Here is a 21,086-nt window from a genome sequence, read left to right as displayed (position 1 = left end):
CCCGTACTTTCGACCACCATCACCTCCATCTCTGCTTTAGCAAAGTGAGACCAAACAATCTGAGAACAAAAACATGTCTCACAAAACAAGAAAGTGCCTTCACATTTCCCAGCATCCAATAATACAAATGTCTGAGCCTGATTTGGTAATATATCCAATTCAAGGTTGTTCGAATGTCCACTCCATGGCAAAGGGGGTCACAGCATGGGAGAATGATTAACTTAATCTGCCTGCCTTGTTTGTTTGATGCCGCCTCACTCCAGTGCAAGTCAATAAAACTTTGTGCACTGACACATGCAACTTCCAGCACCTTCCAGCTGGGCCAAAATGGGAATTAGCAAAGCTGCCTTGCTCTTTCTTTTTGTGCTCAGCTCAGGTAAGAGTCCTTTGCCTTCCACTTGTGTGGGTGAGATGGGGGCCAAATGCTTGCAAGCTCCGTGTTGTGGAGACGGGTCCCCAAATCCACGTGTCACCACTTACCTGGGTGATGGTGGGTTTGGGGCTTGCTGGCTGGCAAGAATTGCTGTTGAACGAAGTGAGAGCTGTGGTTGCTCTGTTGTGTTTGTGAGAGGCACGAGAAGAGCAACAACCTTGGTGTATGCATGGGAAAAAATGGCCTGTGAGAATGCCATACTAAGTATCAGCATAAGGAGAAAATGGATGTAAGTGGGGAAAAGCCCCTTTGCTGATGCAGGGGCTGGGGTTCCCCAGAGAAAACACTTACGAATTTCCTGTGTCTATAACCGATCTTGAAAAATGAAATAATTTAATCACATCTCTTATATAACTCTGTAGCCTAATGCTGGATATGGAAATAAACTATTGTTAAAATTAGGAACAGAAACATAGAATCTTTACAGGCATAAAAAGAAAAAAAATGATTACGTGGCAAACTTCTTTATGAGCATAAACGTTTTAGAGTTAAACATTAAATCTATAAGCACGTATTTCTACACATCTTATGCATATGTGGCTTTCAGATATAATCATACTAATTGATTTACTAATTTATAACCTCGGATTACTTTGTTGCAACATAGATGCAGCATTACAGATTCATTATTAAGTCTAGCCGAGCCATTGCAACAAAAAACATGGTGACCATTGTAAAAAGGCTATGCAGTCATCTTATGGTTGAGATTTCTTGCTCCAGGGCAAGATGGCTGAGGGCAAGCAGCTATTTGGTGACCAGTAAAACTGTAGTGATTGTGGATTCCATATAGGAGGTCATAATCTCACATCATCCTAATTCATGCTTCTCCAAAACTTTAATATCGATACCTCTTCCCATCGTTCTCTGACTGGTCCCTCTCTCTGCTTCCCGTTACTCTGTTTTTTCACATTTCTTTTTCTCAGTTTCAAACCCATACATAACTCCATTCAGAGCTTCATTTCTGTATCTTCCTTCTGCTGTGGTTTTTTTGTTTGTTTGTTTGTTTTGTTTTGTTTCCTATAATGTGTTCCATACAGCTGTGTTCGTGTCTGGAAACAGAAATTTCCTCAGAGTTTATGGCCTTTAACCCAGAATCACGCAAAATAAATAACGACTTCACCTGTCAATGCTATGTGGAAAAGGGGACTTGAAGTCACAGATCTTAACTGCAGCATTCTCATTTTTAATGCCTGGTTCCTTTTCATCCCTTGTAGTGAAAGGAGATGTACTGGATGACTATTTAAGAACGGATGGTGTTTGGATCCTTACTAGAAATAAGCAGTTTTATGAGACAAATAATGAAATAGAATGTGCAGAGAAATGTGAAGCTGAAAGAAATTTTAATTGCAGGTAATTTCTGTTGAATCTTTAAGCTATGCCTTTGTGGATGACTAATTGATCAATGACATCTTCCCACTGTTGTTCAGAAGTAAGCATGCACACTCAAATTTGGATGGAAAGCAAAACCAAACCAAACCAAACCAAAAAAAGCCAACAACAACAAACACACACAGACACAAGCTAACAAGGTGAATAACTGGGACATGTAGTTGGAAAGAGAAGATTTGGAAGAGGCAAATGAATATTTATTTTATTTTATTTTATTTTATTTTATTTTATTTTATTTTATTTTATTTTATTTTATTTTATTTTACTTTACTTATTTTATTTTATTATTTTTAATTTCAGCACTTATAGGGAAGTGGGGCATATTTTTGCCAAGAAACATTGTAGTACAATAATACTGAGTCTTCTTCAGCCTTTTTGCTCTACACATCCAACTCAGAAACATGCTACTCAGAAGCCAGGATGGGAACTTCAGCATGGGATTTACATGAGCACATTTGTGTAAAACAAGTCCAGAGTGCCTGGGGAACACAAGGCACTGTCACCTGGGTGTCAGGTCATGGGAAGCTGCTCCTGGAAAGCCACCTTTTTTCCTCCATAGGTCAGGACAGGTGACTGTCCAGGCAACAGGAGCTGCCCGAAGAGCTGACGGCACCATCTGCACCCCTTGGTGACCCAGGACAAAGTTAGGAGCCAGGTGCTGCAGCTCTGCCTACAGCAGCATTGCCCATGCCTGTGCCTTTGGCTTGCGGCTTTTCTCCACCCATAAATTACCACAAGGTCAAATAAAGGGTGGATTTACAGTGCATCAGTCTTTCTGTAGTAAATGCCCAATTTCCCACTCCTATTCAATGCTAACTGGAGAGCTGTTTATGCCTCTTTAGCTGTATGCTGCCTTGTTTCACAAAAGAGTGGAGAGATGTTTTCAATTCATTCCAGGGAAAGGCACTAACCTGAGCAGCTAGAATGCCATTGGTAATATTTTGCCAATGCAGTAGCTAGCTTCCACACAATGACTTATTCACATAATTTACATCCTGAAAAAGTCAGATGCTTCAGAGCAGCAGAAAATGTCACTGTTCCTTAGTGTCTCAAGTACTGAATACAGTCTCTGAAAGATGTAAGTGGATATAAGAAGGTGTTATTAAAATAATAATTTCTGGAAAATGACTTACCAATTGCACAATTGGAAATGAATTAAAAACATTGCTTCCTATGTTCTGTGTTCTTCTCAATTTCAACAGGGCCTTCCTATTCACCAGGAAAAAGCTACAGTGTTTAACATTGGCTGAAAATACCAAAACAACACTGACATTCAGCAGCACAGATTCAGTTCTCTATGAGAAGAGAAGTAAGTATGTAATGTAACATTATACATTTACACGTTAAGCCTGTTTTAACTGCATCCTTGCATTCTCTGGTTCAGTGCTGGAGCAAACAGTTGCAGGCAGTGACAGTTTCAGTGAGGTGGGCTTGCACTCATTATGAACTGGGTTAATCTGCCAGAGAATTTCCCGTACAGCATGAAGGATTCTTACATTCGACTTGGACTGGACTCACTCCAATCTCCTTTAGTCACATGTTACTGAGACCAGGCAAAATAAACATGTTCCAAAGCAAAAATAATGTCTTTTTCTTACCATTAAGTATTTAAAGTCCTCTGCTTCATTGAGCTAGCAGAGTCCTTGGTCATACAAAATTTCAAGGCTATGGGATTATCTGCGTACCCACCTGCCTAATTTTTGTGTAGTAATTCAGCTGAGACTTGTTTGACTGAAATATTGCATCTATTGTATCTATCAGATAGATCCTATTTTCTGTTGGCACCCAGTGCAGCAGATACTGCAGGCAGCTCTGTCTCAGCTGCAGTTCCCTTCAAACATCCTGGTCTCAGTCATGGAGAACCACAAAGGAGACATAGAAGGCAGCAAAGGATTTGAGATGTCGCTCTCGGCTTGTGTGCATATCTCGTGAACTTCCTTATGAGCCCAGTGTGTCTGTGCACACCTGATATCTTCATAATGGATTAAAAATAAAAAAATAAAAAAATAAAAAAATAAAAAAATAAAAAAATAAAAAACTTATCAGGTGATGTTAGCATAGCATAGCCTGATATATTTAACTTTTCTGCCAGCTTATCTTTGAAGATAAACCCAAGTAGCTCTGATTCATACTCTTATCTTCATGTCCTGACTTCTGTAATCTTCTGAAAATCACTGCCACCATCTTTGTGAAGTATCTGGATAGTCGTGCTGGAACCTGCTAATGGCGTATCAGTGTTGAAGTGGCAGTGACAAGACTTGTGGGCATTCCAGGGGTACACAGACAAGCGGGCAGCAGTTCTCACAAGTGGCACAGTTGGCAAGACATGAAGCATAGATGATGCAAGATGTGTGACGAGTGGCTGAAGTCACTTGGTTTGTTCAGCTTGGAAAAGAGAAGGTCGAGGGATGATTTCATTACAGCCTTCAGCTTCCTCAGGAAGGGGAGTGGAGGGGAAGGGACTGATCTCTTCTCCCTGGAAGGGAGAAGGAAAGATCTCTTGTGGACCCATGGGAATGTCGTGAAGTTGCATCAGGGGAAGTTCAGATTAGATATTAGGGAAAGGTTCTCCACTGAGAGGGTGGTCGGGCACTGGAACAGTCTCCCCAGAGCAGTGGTCATGGAACCAAGCCTGCTGGATTTCGAGAAGCATTTGGACAATGCTCTGAGACATACGGTTTGATTTTTAGGTGGTCCTGCGTGGAGCCAGGAGTTGGACTGAATGGTTATTGTGGGTGCCTTCCACCTTGGAATCTTCTATGATTCCATCATTTGTAGGCCCAGCCACACACTGTGATGGTGATAACCATTGCAAGGTGCCCAAACAAGGCTCAGCTTTCCCTATTATGTTGATCTCATATTATTGTTCCATCATCTCTGTTTTTCATTTGGGGATTTAGGGGGATCCTCCATGTGCAAACAAATTACAGGAAAGGGAAAATGAGGGTCAGTCCCAATGACTGGAGATATTTCAGTAACTGTTGTCAATAAAAGCATCATCAATGGTCATTGCATTCTCCCTCTCACGGAATTCCACCAGAAAACATCTGGGGTCTGAGTCTAAGAGGAATCAAAGGTGTCACTTCTGTGACAAACATATTCAGATAACTAAAAATTCTCTGGCTTGAAGGGTGGTTGCATGATACCCATAATGTGAATGTCCTTATGAACAATAAATTTCTATTAATCCTCAGCTGTTGGTGAAAGACCTTTTTTATCCCCGTAATATGATAATATAAAATGTATTTCATACATATAATATATATATATAGTAACTTGTTATATCTGCTTTCCTAACTTGATTTTATTAGCTTCATAACATTCTTCAAGAACTTTCCTCTCTAGTTGCTCGGTCATTTCTAACTATTTAGTTTTAAGATATCTTATGGAATCACATCTCTGTGTTTGAATGAACAAGAGGTTCAAAACATGGGTAAATCTAATCTGATTAATTTCAGAGTTAATTCTGCAAACTCTCAGATTCAAGAGATGCAATGTTGTAACACCACTGAATTAACAAGGCCAATTCCATTTCAGTTTACCTTCTACAATGTAAAAGAGGAATTGGGAAAGACTACAGAGGGACAGAAGCCAAAACTTGGAGAGGTATTCCATGCCAGAAGTGGGCAGAAAAAACACCCCACAATCCAAAGTATGGCCTTATTTATATTTGTTTTCATGTTGTTCTGAATCTTTTACAAGCCTCTCCAACTTCATGTGCATAAACAACTTTATAGCACGTTATTAAAGCCGAATGTCAGGTGACTTTTTAAGACAATTTTCTCTTCATCTGTCTTGTTTCTTCTCATTCTTTTCATTCTGCTGTCAGAGAACTGCAATGGTCTGGATAAAGAAAGGCTGCATTTTCAGCTAGAGAAGTGTTGTCTATGTGCTGGGGCTCTTAAGAAGGTGAAATGCTGCTTCCACCAATTCATGATAAAAAATTTTATATTGGTGACAGTGGGGCCAGAATTTCTCTCTTTTGTATGAGGTGTGAAAAATATGAGCAGTGGTGTCTATCCAGCTTTATGACTCCCCTGCTAGCCTTCATTCTAATGAAACTTGGAAGCACTTATTTAAGTCTGTTGTTTAAAAACCTTTTAGTCTTCTTTGGGAGGACTGCTATAGGTAAAACCATAGGGTCACTTGCTTCAAAGTCTCTGAAAGTTTGAGTCCACTTGCATTTGGTCAATAGACTCCCTTTACTCCACTTTTAAAGTAGTAGCCTTAGGAAAAATAATACATCACAGATCCCCAGGATGCAACTAGCTGACTAATCAGCTGGGTGCATGTATTAAAGACAATAATTTTCTTTGAGATTGGCATAGTTCTTACAAGATCATTCATTAGTGGCAGCTGGGGTCTAGGAAGAGGCTACTAGTAATGGTAGTTACAAAATGGTGATCAGATTTCATTTATGTGTTAGAACAGAGAATCTTTCTCTCATTTTCACTACGAATGAATAGAGCCCAAAGATAGCTGAGAAAGCTGGGTGTTTACCTTCTGCTCTTCTGACTGGATTGAATTAAAATGTAATTTTAATACTATTACAGTATTACACCTGAAAAATACCCCAGTGCAGGGTTGGAGGAAAACTACTGTAGAAATCCTGATGACGATGTAAATGGACCCTGGTGTTATACAGCAGATCCCGCGATCAGATTTGATTACTGCAACATCCCAGAGTGTGAGGGCCAGGTCATGCACACAGCAGAAGCTGCAGAAGGTGCGTTTATTTTTCAGGGAAGGGGCTTTCAAGTAGGTAATATTATTCCTGCTATTTACTCCTACTTTATTCTTGTCAATTGGTTTCAAATGTGAATTTGGATCAAGCTGGAATGTAAAAATTTCTCAACACAAAGGTTGTTTTCCTAACTGGCTCCAGTTTCAAAAAAATTTATAAATATAGGAGAAATTAGCAATTTTAATAATTTGCTGGTTTTGTTCTGCTCTTAACCCTAATAATTTTTTAAATTTTAAAAACAGTAAAGATTGACCCAAGTGCTGTGTTACATATTGAACCCCTGCTGCTATCAGTATGCAGAGATACATGACAAAGCTCCCCCCTGATATATAGATACATATATCCCTAAAGTTTTTAGGGATATATATATATATCCCTAGGGATATATATATATATCCCTAAAGTTTAATTCATTTGGATAGGGTGTAACTCATGGTCTTCTGGATTCCTTTCATCATCACCTGGAGCAAAACCCTCTAAAAGAACAGCAAATATTTATTATTTCTCTTTTCCTTTTGATGTAGTCTTTCATGGGTGGATCAGGGTCAGAGTTCAAGGGCTGGTGCAAACCTTGCTTTGCTTTCATTCTGCCTAGGTCCCACAGTGGAGTGCATGATATGTAATGGTGAAGACTACCACGGAAATGTTTCCAGAACAGAGTCTGGGCTTGAGTGCCAGCGCTGGGATGCCCAAGAACCTCATATGCATGGATATACACTGAAACAGTGAGTCATACCCAGTGGTGAGCTGCCCCCGCTCATTTCCACAGAGACCCTGCCTGCAGACAGCCTAGTTGCTACAGCTAGGCTGACTCACAAACCTATCCTCCATTTTCGATGTGCAGCTTTCCAGGGAAGGATCTGAAGATGAATTATTGCCGTAATCCTGATGGTGAACTTCGGCCTTGGTGTTTCACCACCAGCCCCACTAAACGCTGGGAGTATTGCAACATTCCTCGTTGCAGTGAGTCTGACTTCTTGAGATCACTCCACAGGGTAGCTCTTCTAATTAAAATTATGCAGGGAGGGGAAAGGCAAGAAATGACAGCTGTGAGTATCCTGAGGAAATCCATGTGAATCAGGCAAATTATACATTAATGAGTAGAACCACTCACTGTGTTTCTGTTGCATAAAATCATGTAAGGTCACTGAGAGTGCAGGTGTCACAAAGTGCGACAATGCCAGAGGTGTTATGGAAAACAGAATTTGTCTTCAACCACCTTATTTTTCAATTTATCTGAGAAGGCAGAGCATTCAGCTTAAATCTCAGGTGGTAGTTTTCAGTTGAATTGCTGACTCATGGAAAATACATAAGCCACCATGGCCATACTGTGATATTTTACCTGGATTTGTCCAGCACAGCCAACACTGTCTTTTTCTTAGTGAGAGATAAATCCTGAGAAAAAAGTTCAGACCTCAGGAGAAAATCTGATTTATCACTGAGCTAGCTTAACGTATTAAGTTGAACACACTAGATCTGGACATTTCCAAGGACTGAATAATGAGATTAGCACTGCCATTAGTAGAACTGTACAGCACTTTGAGAAAAAAAAAATGTGTTTCTATCTCTAGAGCTTGCTTTCTTAACATCTGCTCTTGACAGTGCTCTAAGCAGCAGCATGTGTTTGCTAGAAGTAGTTCACTTCAGCATAAACAATTATAGATGGAAGAATAATTATATAGACTTCTGCATGATGAAGTAGATTGTGAAAGATACCATAGCATCTCCATTTTGTGATTAAAACATAAAGTTTAAATAGGAGCTATTAGAGTCTTATTTGTCTGCTCTGGAAATTACACATACAATGTATATGCAATAGGCATGCATTGTAAGTTAATTTTCTCTTTGACTTCTGCAGGTTCTGTGGCTGTAATCATTACTCTTACTTTGATGTTCCCCACATACCAGACAAATTCATTTTCTTTCACACTTTCTTCTGCCTCACTTTCCCAATCCACTGATACTGGAGCCTTACCTCTGAAGACTGTTGTGCTTTCTCTCAGCATTTCTTCTTAGTCCTCATCTTTATCCTTTCTGCCCTTCTACCCTACCTATACATATACTAATGGGCTCCCTTCATCCCATTTTTTTTACAAGACCATAAAGGACTGCTTATTGCCTTTCTAGCTCTGCTCTCAAGGGACTGCAGGCACAGCGTCTGACTTGTCTCAGCAAACTTATTTACTGACTGATGTAAAGGGGCAGACACAAGACACCCATTTGGCAGCCTGAGTTCTTGTGATAACATACACTTCGGCTTTGCAATGGCTTTTCACCAATGTCATCTCTGCTAAAAGAAAAAAATACATGTTCACAATTACAGAAATGAAAGGTGTTTTGATATATTTGAAAGCATTAATTAGCTGTTGTTTTTGTTTGTTTGTTTGTTTGTTTGTTTGTTTAAATCCTGTTACAGCTATGCGCCCACCAGTTTCTGGCCTGAGCTCCCAGTGTATTTCAGGGCATGGAGAAGACTATCGAGGCAGGATAGCTATCACAGAATCAGGAAACATTTGCCAGCACTGGAACATGCAGTTTCCTCACAAACATGGCTGGATTCCTGACAGATATCCCTGCAAGTATGCTGAGACTCCTCATTTTAATGAATACCCAAGAACATAGTTAGCCCTTAGCCCCTTAGCGAACCAGATGCAGAGGCAAGAGGAGCACAGGTTTTCTGAGTTATGATGATATTTTCTCTCCTTTTGTGACCTTTCATATTGCTGTTCAGGTCTTGCTCCTCTTTTTTTTTTTTTTTCTTTTTTTTTTCTACGTTCCTTTTTTATTTTTAACCAACAGCTTTGATCTCATGTACTTGTCTCACCTGTACTTGCACTCCTCCTCATCCCACTGCACAGTTATAGGTATTTACTGCTTTTATATTAACAATGTGCTTTTATATTGACTCTGTGCTCTAACACACTTTCAGTGTATTACTCTTCTGAGGAGCATTGCTCCAAAGCCCAAGATGCTCCTAGGTCAGAGGAGCTGGGTCTACAGAGAATTGTCAATAGGCATGGGTAGCTGGGAATGACCAGGCTTTTAGCTTTTAGCTCTGTATTTGGATCCTGTGGGTTGTGAAATGGATTCTGTAAGCTTTCCTGGGCATATGAAACCCTGTCCATCATCACTGCAGAAGGCTGCTGAGAGCAGAGAGAAGCATGCACCATGTGACATCCAGGCTTGCCTGGTTCATGCAGTAAGGATCAGGTACACTGTGACTTGTGTTTCAGTATCAGCTTTTACTGCCCTACGTTGGCCTCAAAAACAAGAGCAGAAAGTGTAAGCATTGTAAAAGCTCTTCACATAACATCAGCGTTTAAACAGGAAATTCAAAGGCTGTTGGCTGGCCCCAGAACAGTGGTGAGGTAATACATCTGTAAAAAGAATAAATGTAACCTCTGAGTTGAGTTCTGCTTGCAGTAATTGTTAAGACTTGCACATAACCCTTCTTGATTTCCATGAGTAATTTAAAGCCAGTGTTTCTGTTTCAGGGGCTTAGAGGAAAACTACTGCAGAAACCCTGATGGAGAGAAGAGGCCTTGGTGCTACACCAGCAACAGCAGTGTTCGGTGGGAATACTGTTCAATTCCCCGTTGTGATGGGACAGAGCAAGAGAGCGCTGGTATGAGTACTGGAGTGTGCTTGAGATAAAGACTTCAAAGCTCTGAGACACTTCTTGTTTCTCATTGTAATTTCAGTTCTTGTTTCTCCTGGCAAATCTTTTTCAGTCACTTTTTCACTGTTGTTAATGCAGTTGCTCTGCTTGGTGTGTTAGAAAACCTGCCAGATATTGGACTTTCGATGGTTAGGAAGTGCAGTGAAGGCTCTAAGTCATCAGCTGACCCAGCAGAAGAATTACAGTATCAAAAAAAATAATATTTTTTATTCCTTTTATTCCTATTTTTTTCCCCCAAAGGCGGGGCATTTCTTGCAAGTTCACTGAAGAATGAAAAAGAGTTTTAAATGGATTTTTTAAAGTGCTAAATAAAAGGGAGACCTATCTTTGGAAAGTAACCATGGAAGAGAGGACAGTAGCTTCCAAAATCCAACAATAATAAAAATCTCATCTGAAACATCCATCCATTCAAGCACAGAAAATAACAAGAAAGTGTTAGTGCAATCAAAAGAATAATAGAAGAATAGGAGTTTAATATCATCTATATTTTCGAATTATTTCAGAGACAAAATAGCTAACATCTCTAACCTTTGAGGATTTTTCATTTTCAACTCAAACATTTCCACAAATGCCAATATGAAACTGAGGAATGTGCCTTCCACCGGCCAGCATCTGACATATAAGGGTAATCTGTGAAATCTTTAAATATCTTTAGAAATGCCCTTCTGTTTTTCACACTGGCCAAGACGTTCTCACTGGAAGCCCTCTATATGAATGGGTCAATCCTTTTTGTCTTCTTGTGTGTTTGATGTTTTCTTGTGCCTATTCAATATGAACATAAAATCATGGTGCAAGGGACCGGTTTCTGCTGTTTGCTGCAGATGTGCCTGCACAGATTCCCCAGGTGGAGGAGTGCTATCGAGGCAAAGGCCTAAGTTATCATGGCACAACTTCCATCACTGAATCAGGAAGGAAATGCCAAGCCTGGAACTCCAAGTCCCCACACAATCTTGAAAAGATCCTGGAAAAATTCCCAAACGCGTATGTTTATCTTACTTTTTTTTTTTCTCTGACAGTGACCATTGCTGAAAATTTTGCTATCTTTGCACATTTATGCTTTAAAAAACTGATAGGGAATGTACATATAAAAGAGAATTTCTTTCACTATCATTTTACCAAGACACAGAAACATTTTCTGTTAGTCTCATTTTTAAAAGCTTTGTTTAGCTGTAATTTAAATTCTTAGTAAAATACCACTGTAACCCTTTATTCATAGACCTGAGCTGGTGTAACCAAATCTGGGGGGCCTGTAACCAGAGTTTGGGCATCTACTGAATGCCTTCTGATAAGAATTTGAGATGTTCATGGGGGCCTTTCTACTTGTTTCATCTGGGGAAAACACAGTATTTGTGTTGCAAAATACACAGACAAGTGCATTATGATTAGAATTATCATTTTAGATGTTCTTTGTGGTTGTAACCAGGCATCCAGAATTTCATTTAGAGAATTGTTGCACTTGATTTATTTACTTTCTTATTCAGAGTAAAAATATTGGATAAGTAACAACTTAGAGATCTAACCATAATTACTAATGTGCCAGTTGTTAATAAGCATACAAAAGCAACAAGACAATTGCTATGAAATCCATTACTGCTTGGTGGATTACAAGTATGGGCAGGAACTTTAGTACTTTTCTATTTTTTTGCCCTTTTTTTTTTTTTTAATAATGTCACACTAACTAATTTTATTCAGAGTTTTTCTGTCCTTTGTTGTCATAAAAATAACAACATATTGAAATATACTCAGAGGAGGCATATTTTTTCACAGACATTTTAAAAAAATGAAATTTACGTGTGAAAATGTGGAACTTGTGTATTCTGGCATATCTGAAAACAAACAAACAAAAATCATTTCAGCTTTTTTTCAAGATGCAGAAATACCGCAACTCTGCAAATTGTTGGAGAAAAGAACTCTAATTCCCTCTGCCTCAGCAAGCTCAGTAATGGGAGTGTTCACTGAATTAAGTGTTGTGGGGTTTGTGTGGTTTTGGGTTTTTTGTTTGTTTGTTTATTTGTTTTGGAAAAAAAAGAACAAAGAAAAAGTTAATAATAATAATTTGCATGAGTATTTAATTTCCATTCTTCTTCATATGAGAAAGAACCCTCCAGCATTAAAATACATATATATAATCTTCCAGCTTATTTATTGCTAATTTGCACATTCACACAATTGTGTATGCTCATACATATGTGCTTTGAAATAAATTTATTGTCATATCAGGCATTTATGTAACTACTCAGCACATTGACATATTGCAGCCAGAATTTAAACCAGTGGTTGAATTACATTTCCTTATGTATAAATATATTCATGACTCTGATGTACATGGGAAATATAACTCTCCAGCTGTATCACAGCCATTAATGTTTTTGGTGGTAATAGGGTACCTGGCAATAGTAAAAGAATTAATAAATGTATTTATCTCTGTGTAGTACATATTCTTCTTGGCAAGGTATTCCTATGATTACTTTCAGTCTCATGCGGCATGAATATTTGTACCTATTTTTGCAGGGATTTGAGGGAGAACTATTGTAGGAACCCAGATGGTGATGACCGCCCATGGTGTTTCACCACAGACCCCAACAAGATATGGGAGTACTGCAATCTCAGGAGATGTGATGATCATACGGAAGAGGCCACATCAAATGACCAGAAGGCACAAAGTGTTGGCCTGACTACACCCACCACGTCTGGTAACAGATGGCTATAGCTATCACCTCCCGTAGAGTCTGTGGATAGAACAAATAGCAATCTTCCAGAGTTATTCTTGAGTAGTACTAGAACATAGGAGTTATATCCCTCCTCCAGCTTTCAGAACCGTACTGCTGTCAGATTACATCCTGTAGCTTGTATCATTTTACAGTACTTTCTGTGGGGTATCTTTTTCATTTAGGGGATTGAGAAGAAAATAGACAATTTCTGTAGTTGTGTACTATTGAAATAAAATGACACTAAACTTTGTTACGAGAATTTTACTTGTGCTGTGCTTTACGTTTTTAGGATGTTGCCCTTATCTTGCTGTATTGTTCATAGGCAACCATGTTATTCAAAATGTATACACCAACAGAGGAAGGCTTTTGCCCTGTCTTTCATCAATTCTTCCTTAATTAATAGCCCCTGTTGGTCAAAGCAGTGTGACTTTTCAGAATGTTTGGTAGAGCTTTCCATTGAATATTTATTTTGCAAGGGAATTTGGTGGGGTTGGATAAAAGATTCACTCCTAAATGGCACTGTGTACTCTTACTCACATGCAACAGGAGAAAGTAGCTGAAGCGATGCCCTTGGAAGCAGCAACCGCTCTCTCAGTGTAATGGGCTGATGATGACCCTTAAACATGCTTTTCTCTTGAAAAGTGTTTACTGATCCTAGGTTAGCAAGGATCTTGGAGTCTTTTCAGATATTTGCAGTATGTTACAGAAAATATTTAGCCTGAAGTTCCTTGATTTTTTTTGCAGTTGAATTACTCTGTATGTCCAGGAAGACATCTGTCTTGACAAACTAAGAGATCACATCCCAGGGTACATTTTTGTCTTTCTACTATAGACAGTAAAGAGCGTGTAAATCTGAAAGTACTTAATCTGGCTTAGTTCTGCTTACCACCACCATATACAGATTCAACAGGTAACAATCATTTCTTTTTTATTTCTTTTATTATTTTTTTTTTCCACAGACTGCATTAATGGCAATGGTAAAGACTATCGTGGCACAGTAGCAAAAACTGGAAACGGCAGGACTTGTCAAGAGTGGAGTTCTCAGAGCCCTCATAGCCACAAATACTTCACTCCTCTGACTCATCCAAGAGCAGGCCTGGATAAAAATGTAAACAGCTGCTAATTCACCTGATGTCATTGAACCTTGTCTCCTTTCTCCATGACCCCTCAGTAAACACTTCATATTGAGTCTCTATAGACCAAGCTAAGTGTACCTGGAAGTCGTCATGTTGATATCCTAGACCTATAGCAGTGCTGGAGAGGGAATGATGCATTTAACATTACCTAGGATGTTGTTATTTCAAGCACAGATGTACAGCATAAGGCTGATGATGACATGCAAACAATGCAGAAAAAATCATGCAGGGCTTTCCTTATTTCTGCAAGCACCAGAGCAATGCGTTTTGCTGTTTGTCACCAACTGAGTAGGTTTCTGGCATACTCTCAGGGCAGACCTAATTTGCTCTCACTGACTTCAGTAGAAGGACTAAGCCAACAATAGGTGTTTTAGTGCAAAGCACTTAATCATCCCATTTCAAACTTTACTTCTCAGAAGACCTTAAAAAGCACTAGAGCTAGGCTGACTCTTGGTGGATGAAGAAAATTATAGCAGCTTTGTCATATTTATATAATTTTACTATTGGTTTTGAGATACAGAAAATTAGAATTTTGTGTTTTTTAGTGGCAATAGAAAGCACATAACATCTAATGAAGGAATGGTTGGGGGAAATAACTGAAAAATTTTGATTAACACTTTTTAGAAAGCATGCACACATAAATTTTTTATTCTGTGGCTAACATTTGGAGTCTTCATTCTTTGTTTTTGTAATCATTACAGTATTGCAGGAATCCTGATGGAGATGTAAATGGTCTTTGGTGCTTCACAACAGACCCAGAAAAAAAATGGGAGTACTGTGAAATTCCGCGCTGCTGTAATTATCCGTAAAGACTTCTCTGTTTTCCCTTTCTATAATCTATCATGGTAGTTACAAAAAGTTTTCAGTCCAACAACAAACAACTATAGTAGGCAGTAGCTTTAGATTTGAATTTAGATATGGCATTTTGACAAAACCAGATGCCTGTAATATTCAGCCAAATTTTAGATAGCGTGGTGCCAAAATTCGTCAATAAGATTTCATGGATAACAATTCATATGCTCTTTATTATCAGTGAAGCTAAGCACTCAGAGTTGCTAGATGAATTTGAAATATCCAGTGAAGCTGTGGAAAGAGGTGTTCCTTCCCTGGAGTCCTCAAACACAGGAGAGGGTTTCCTTGTTGTGCATGTTAGTCTTTCCATGCACTTTGTGGCAGGACTAATGCCTTGAGAACCTACTAAAACAATTATCTGTTAGTTGAGAGTCTGGTTGTTTCTTTATTCTTAGTTCCTATTAAAGAACATAAACAGTGAAAGCCTAAAGAAGATATAAAACTGCCTTCTCTCTTTCTCTTTCATCAGATTGCACCGTGAATGGCATTACATATGTGCATTAAAACCTTTCATTGTAGCTTTTCTTTTTTTTTTTTTTTTTCTCAATGCTGTAGCTTCTTCTGATCATGACTGCGGAAAATTTCCAATGAGAAGTGGGCGAATCTGTGAGCAATATGGCATGTGTGATGCATCTCCAGGGTCTTGGCCTTGGCACATCAGTCTCAGGACAAGGTATTGATGTTCCAGACTGTATCACCATTAGTGAGCACCAGGGTTTCACAAGAAACAGGTTTCAGGAAGAGACTGGTATGAAACAATGTATATGCTTCTGGAGACTGGACTTGGTTTCTACATAAAATAACTTTAAATTTAAAATTAACTTTTTTTTTTTTTTGGTCATAATGTTGACAGGTACTTATTATTATGTTATTAGCCCCAAACTCTCCACTTTCTCGCTAATCTCTAGAGAGCAAGTTTGAACCACAAACGTTGAACATGCTTTGATTTACTGAAATGGGGAAGGAATAATTCCCGCTGAGGATAATGACAGTTATTTGCATTCTGCAATGGGGGACGTAAGCCCAAGAGTGTTCAAATGTAAATTGCTGTTGTGACTTTGCTAGTTGTGCAAAAAGTCATGTGAAGATCACTCTCTCTCTGTATAAAAAAAAAAAAAAAAAAAAGATTATGCATTTCCACAGCTACAGCGTGACTGGTGACTGAACTGGTGACTGAACTGGTGACTGGTGACTGAACAGGACATGAAGAAGTCCATGCAGAAAGGCTAATTAGAATTTCTATAGAATTGTTGACAATCACCATAAAAAATAATAGCCCAAGAAAAGTTGAGAGTCCATAGCAAGACTTATATAAAGAAGTAATCTAAGACATCCCCACAGATAAGCAGGATGTAGCCTTTTCTTAATTGCTTATCAGGACAAACCCATTACATCACAAGTAAAATTTTTAGGAAATGCAATTACTTGTATTAAATTCCTGCAAGCAAGAGTACACATTTAAACTGGAACATTGTTGCAAAAATGTCACCTGGGTATCAAATTTCTGTCCTTATCTCTCATGTTCTGAAGCAGATGAAGTTTGTCCTTTGAAAATCTGCATTTGATTTCTCTTGCGACTGGCAGGAGACAATCTCTGAGTGTTAAGATTTCAATATGGAGCATATTGCTTGTTTGCCATTGTGCACAGCACAGGTGGTAGAGAATTGACCATGCAGTCTTAGATTAATGTGATTATTGTCTTCTCTATTCTAGTACCAACACACACCATTGTTCTGGCACTCTGATACATCCACAGTGGGTCCTAACTGCAGCTCAGTGCTTGCAAGAGTGAGTATCCACTAGAATGAGTGACAGGCATTCCTTACAGCTGGATGAGAAAATCAACAGAGGTGCAAGATATACTTGAAAAGGCACTTTACTTGCTGACCTTGGAGGACAGTTCCTTGGCCTGTGCAACATCTGCACAGTCTCTGCACGTTAAAACAAGCAAGGAGCATCTCTAATGTCTGAAGTGAGAAACTGTGTGTCTTGGGGAATCACTTAATAAGTTAAAGCCTTAATAACACTGATGACTGATAAAGACAATACATTCTACTGAGGCATGAGAAGTTTATAGAGTAGCAAAGCCACATCCAAAGTAGTAAGTTACCTGATAGCACAGTTAATGTCATTGCAAGCACTGTAGTACGGTCATTTTGGTTTTCACCCTACAGTATGCAGGGTCCTTGTTTTGTTTCCTTTTCTTTTTACTACTTTTAAAAGCTGTGGTTTAACTGCTCCCATCATTCTTTTGGTGATGCAAAGAGAAATAAGCCTTTCCCTCCAAGGCTGGCTAGAGCAGAACCAGGGCTTGTGTCAAGAAATTTCCAGCTGCTTGCTACAGCCTCCCAACCTATATGCCTTACTTCCTGTCTTTTCTTGCCAGCAGGTAGATTTGTCTGCTGCTTCTGTCTCAGTCAAATAGACACAGAGCACTACAGAGGTTACCTCCTCTGTCTGCTGCCTCCCTCACCCCAAAGCATGCTGAAAGTCAGCTGTGATGGTGCTAATTGCACTTGGAAAAATTGTGGCTAGCAGCTGACCCTCAGGGCTTCAGCAGTTATGAACACTGCAAGAAGGTGCCACATTGTTTACAGCTCATGGGATTTTTCATTACTATAAAAATCAAACTGTTAAAAAGATCTCTTTTTTCTCCTCCCTAAGAGTAAATGTGGACATCCATGGTTACAAACAGCAGCCTAGCCATCTTGTTTATTGCAATTCTCCTGGGAAATCAGCAAATTTTATGAGTGACATTCCTGATTCTATGCATGGGTGTATAACCTTGCCACTGTCATTTCTTCCAGGTCAACAGATCCCTCTTCCTATATGGTCTTTCTTGGGATACAGAATCTAAATGCAGTAGAGCCATCCCTTCAAATCCGGAGTGTTCAGAAATTGTTAAAGGAACCAAGCGGAGCTGACATTGCCCTGCTAAAGCTTCACAGGTGCCATTTCAACCCAAGTTTTCCTTTCTTTTCTACATCTTTACTCTGAAGTCATGAGTTACCTTAGCCTAGATTTGTGTGAGAGTCCCTTTGAGTATTAGCTTACACATCTGTTCAAGGGCAAATACTGAGCATCTGTCCTCCTGAAAGACCCCCCTGGCAGAACCTGTGTGAGCTACTTGCACAGTTTAGGAAAGACAACCCCAGTTAGGATAGGAGGGATTGCCATGGGGGATTCCACTCACCACCTTCTAAGTGGTGTCTCCACTGAAACAGGGAGTGTGGAGGTAAACGAAAGCAAAGTTGTGGCTGGAGGACCTTCTCCTTGGAGCCTTTTTCTGCTCGGCCATGAGGGCTGTGAGCACCATCTGAAGTTTTGGCCAAGAAGCACCACGGCTTCTTCACGGAGCAAGTAGAAAGGTCCAGTTTCCCTGCCAGTGCTGCAGGCCAGGTCATATGAATGTTTCATGAGCACCAGATGTGGGCAAAAACCCAGTAAAACCAGGCCCAACTTGTGATATAGTGAAAATTCCTGTGCATAACTGTAATTTCCTGATGCCCTCTTTTGTGTCTCGCTTAGGCATTTGAGTGGTCTGCTCTGAAATCTGTGCAGTTATTTCAGTGTTATTAGTTTCTTTTTGGAATGCTCCCGCAAATTTTCTTCTTAGTCATTAGCTTTCCTCTTGTTCTTATGCTCACCACACATAGATTAAAGAGCATGAAAAGCTTGTGTTTGACCCGAGAGGACATTTCTCTTTAAAACATTCACCATAACATTTTCAGCTTTAATGAATTTAGAACAATTTCACTAAAAATTCAACTCAGGTTCTCTGGTGCTTGATTAATGAAAATTCCACTAATTTCAGGTGAGAATAAGAAACTTGCGCTCCATCAGTTTTCTTCTTGTCCTTGCTTGTAGTTAGTTCATCCATTTCCTCTTCCATTGTGTGCTCTGTGCATGTTTTCACTGTAGATCCATGCATGCTATAGCACTGCAGTCAGTTTTGCATCAGCAGCACTCACCATCTGAACACATTCTGCATGTGAGATGCCATAAATAGCTGATATGGATATGGACACAGATCCATCAATTTCTGGCTTTGGATCAACTTTGCTTATTTTCAACTGCATTAAATCCTCCCTTTACATTTTTCTTCACCTTTCTTTGTGGGTCTCGTTATTTCCAAATCATATGGACCATACCTACAGTGGAATTAGACCTGGGGTGTTAAATACAACCTTGAAGATAAAGGTACTGGACAAAGAGTGATAGAAAACTGGGGGGAGAAGCCACCAAGCTGAGCTTTCTCACTTTATTCTCCTCTTGCCTATCTTGCCTACCAATTTTCAGGATTTTTTTTTTTTTTTTGACAAAAATGGGATTTATTGAGAAGTGAATGAACAAGTTTTGGAAACTACAGAACTGAATTTCATTCCTAAAAGAATAAGGAATTATGCAGGATTAATTTATGGAACTATGAGAGAGTGGTGGTTAGAAATTCCCATCTTGAACTTCAGAGATCTGGAGGATATAGTTCAAAATGGTCGTAATGGCATTGGCACAACTGTAGCTTCAGCACAGGAGCTGGTGAACATCTCCTACCCTTCTGGACTGTTTCATTCAGATCATTGTTTTGAATAAATTTTTACTTTCAAATGGGTCAGAGTCAGTTCCATTTAGTATCTGTTCTCCTGTATCTTCATGGGGTTCATGGCCTTGGCACGGCCTGATTAGGAACAGGGGGATTTATTAGTTCCTTTTAACTGGACGTTGGAGATCTTGTCAGCTGTCATGTCACATACTTTGAAAATCATTCTGGGCCTGAAAAGAGGCCATATAAATAAAGGCTCATTTTACTCTGACCCAACATTTGGAGTTCATTCAGGTCCTTTTACTCTCTTTAAAAAGCAGGACCAGCCTTTGCAGGGACGGTTCCTGACAGCAGTACATCTCATTTAACAGCTTCTTCAGACGCAGCTTTGCTATACTGAACCTTCCCTCCTCTTATGAAGTCTCTGGAAATATCCACAGCCTCTGAGGCAGGGAGGATCTAAGAGAAGTCAGGCTTACCCCACCTGCAAAGGGGTGCTAAGGCTGTGCTTGGGCTTGTACATGTTCCTATTACACTACCTGGGTAACCAGAGACCAGCTTGCTAGCGCTATGCTGCAAATACACTCACATTGTAACTGTGCCCACAAACACATCTCAGAGACTTTCGGTTGCTGGTAGGTAACCTCTTATTTCAGTAAGTGACCAGCCACCACCTTACAATCATCTATATAATTTTAAAATGCTGTCGTCTTGTCCATCTTTCCCCATCTACCCATTTCCTGGCACAGCCTACTGAATAAGAAGACTGAACAAGTAGATGATCATTTTTATAAGCATCTTCTTTTTTTCTTTGTTTATTTTCCAGTCCTGTAAGAATTAGTGACCATGTAAAACCAGTTTGTTTGCCTGAAACAAGTCTGATGGTGGAAAGAAACTCAGTATGTTTTCTAACTGCCTTTGGAAAAACAAGAGGTAAAGCATATTCAGTGAGGCTGAAAACTTAGGAGGGTTTTCAAATCCAAATTCCAAAATATATGTACTTTGGGGGCCTGGAAAAATGAATTTTATGTAAGATTTAACTAAGTCAGAAGTCACTGGGCAACATTATTTGTCCTATTTCTTTCTTTCAGACCACGATCTCACCTCCTCCTCCACCCCCCCCCCCCCCCACACACACACATTAACTGAATTCATTAAACAAGAGAAAACAGAGGTAAATGAGACATAAGACTTTACTACTTTTTATCTCTTTTTTTTTGGTTTTTCTTCAGCTTACACATATGCTATATTTGCACAAATAAGGACAATAGTCAAGTAACGTTCTTGACTTTAACTTTGATGTTCAGATATAAGTTTTTTAAACATATGAATGAAGCTTGTGCTTGCCTTCCTTTGGTTTAAACATTACTGTCTGCAGAGCCTTCTGCAGGGACCTGTGTTCACTCCAGACAGGTAGGATATACAAGCAAGCACCAACCTTAAGGCCTTATTCCTGAAACAAGACAGCATCCCTGGAACTGTGGCTCCTTTCAGTCAGAGCTTACTCAGACCCAGCTACCTTTGGGACACAGGCAAAGGAATTCAAGCTGAAGGTTTTTAATGTCAGTAAAACCTTCATCTGAATTTGTTTCAAAGTCTAGT

General features: G+C 39.4%; 1 protein-coding gene across 1 annotated transcript in view; it reads left to right on the top strand.

Annotated features, from left to right (window-relative positions):
* The first annotated feature begins 242 nt into the window (after positions 1 to 242).
* PLG (plasminogen) overlaps positions 243 to 21,086 on the top strand; it is a 58,449-nt gene continuing 37,605 nt past the window's right edge. The window contains exons 1-17 of the mRNA XM_083827633.1: positions 243 to 376; positions 1,648 to 1,783; positions 3,025 to 3,131; positions 5,360 to 5,474; positions 6,376 to 6,548; positions 7,162 to 7,291; positions 7,411 to 7,529; positions 8,983 to 9,145; positions 10,061 to 10,191; positions 11,067 to 11,226; positions 12,757 to 12,938; positions 13,916 to 14,064; positions 14,794 to 14,887; positions 15,500 to 15,617; positions 16,658 to 16,732; positions 17,752 to 17,892; positions 20,311 to 20,417. Of these exons, the coding sequence (XP_083683759.1) occupies positions 295 to 376; positions 1,648 to 1,783; positions 3,025 to 3,131; positions 5,360 to 5,474; positions 6,376 to 6,548; positions 7,162 to 7,291; positions 7,411 to 7,529; positions 8,983 to 9,145; positions 10,061 to 10,191; positions 11,067 to 11,226; positions 12,757 to 12,938; positions 13,916 to 14,064; positions 14,794 to 14,887; positions 15,500 to 15,617; positions 16,658 to 16,732; positions 17,752 to 17,892; positions 20,311 to 20,417 (2,182 nt within the window). The 5' untranslated portion in view covers positions 243 to 294. The remainder of the gene's footprint in view (positions 377 to 1,647; positions 1,784 to 3,024; positions 3,132 to 5,359; positions 5,475 to 6,375; positions 6,549 to 7,161; positions 7,292 to 7,410; positions 7,530 to 8,982; positions 9,146 to 10,060; positions 10,192 to 11,066; positions 11,227 to 12,756; positions 12,939 to 13,915; positions 14,065 to 14,793; positions 14,888 to 15,499; positions 15,618 to 16,657; positions 16,733 to 17,751; positions 17,893 to 20,310; positions 20,418 to 21,086) is intronic.

This window comes from Anser anser (assembly GCF_964211835.1).
Source record: "Anser anser genome assembly, chromosome: 3".
Lineage (NCBI taxonomy): Eukaryota > Metazoa > Chordata > Aves > Anseriformes > Anatidae > Anser > Anser anser.
This window is presented reverse-complemented; position numbering and strand designations above follow the sequence as displayed.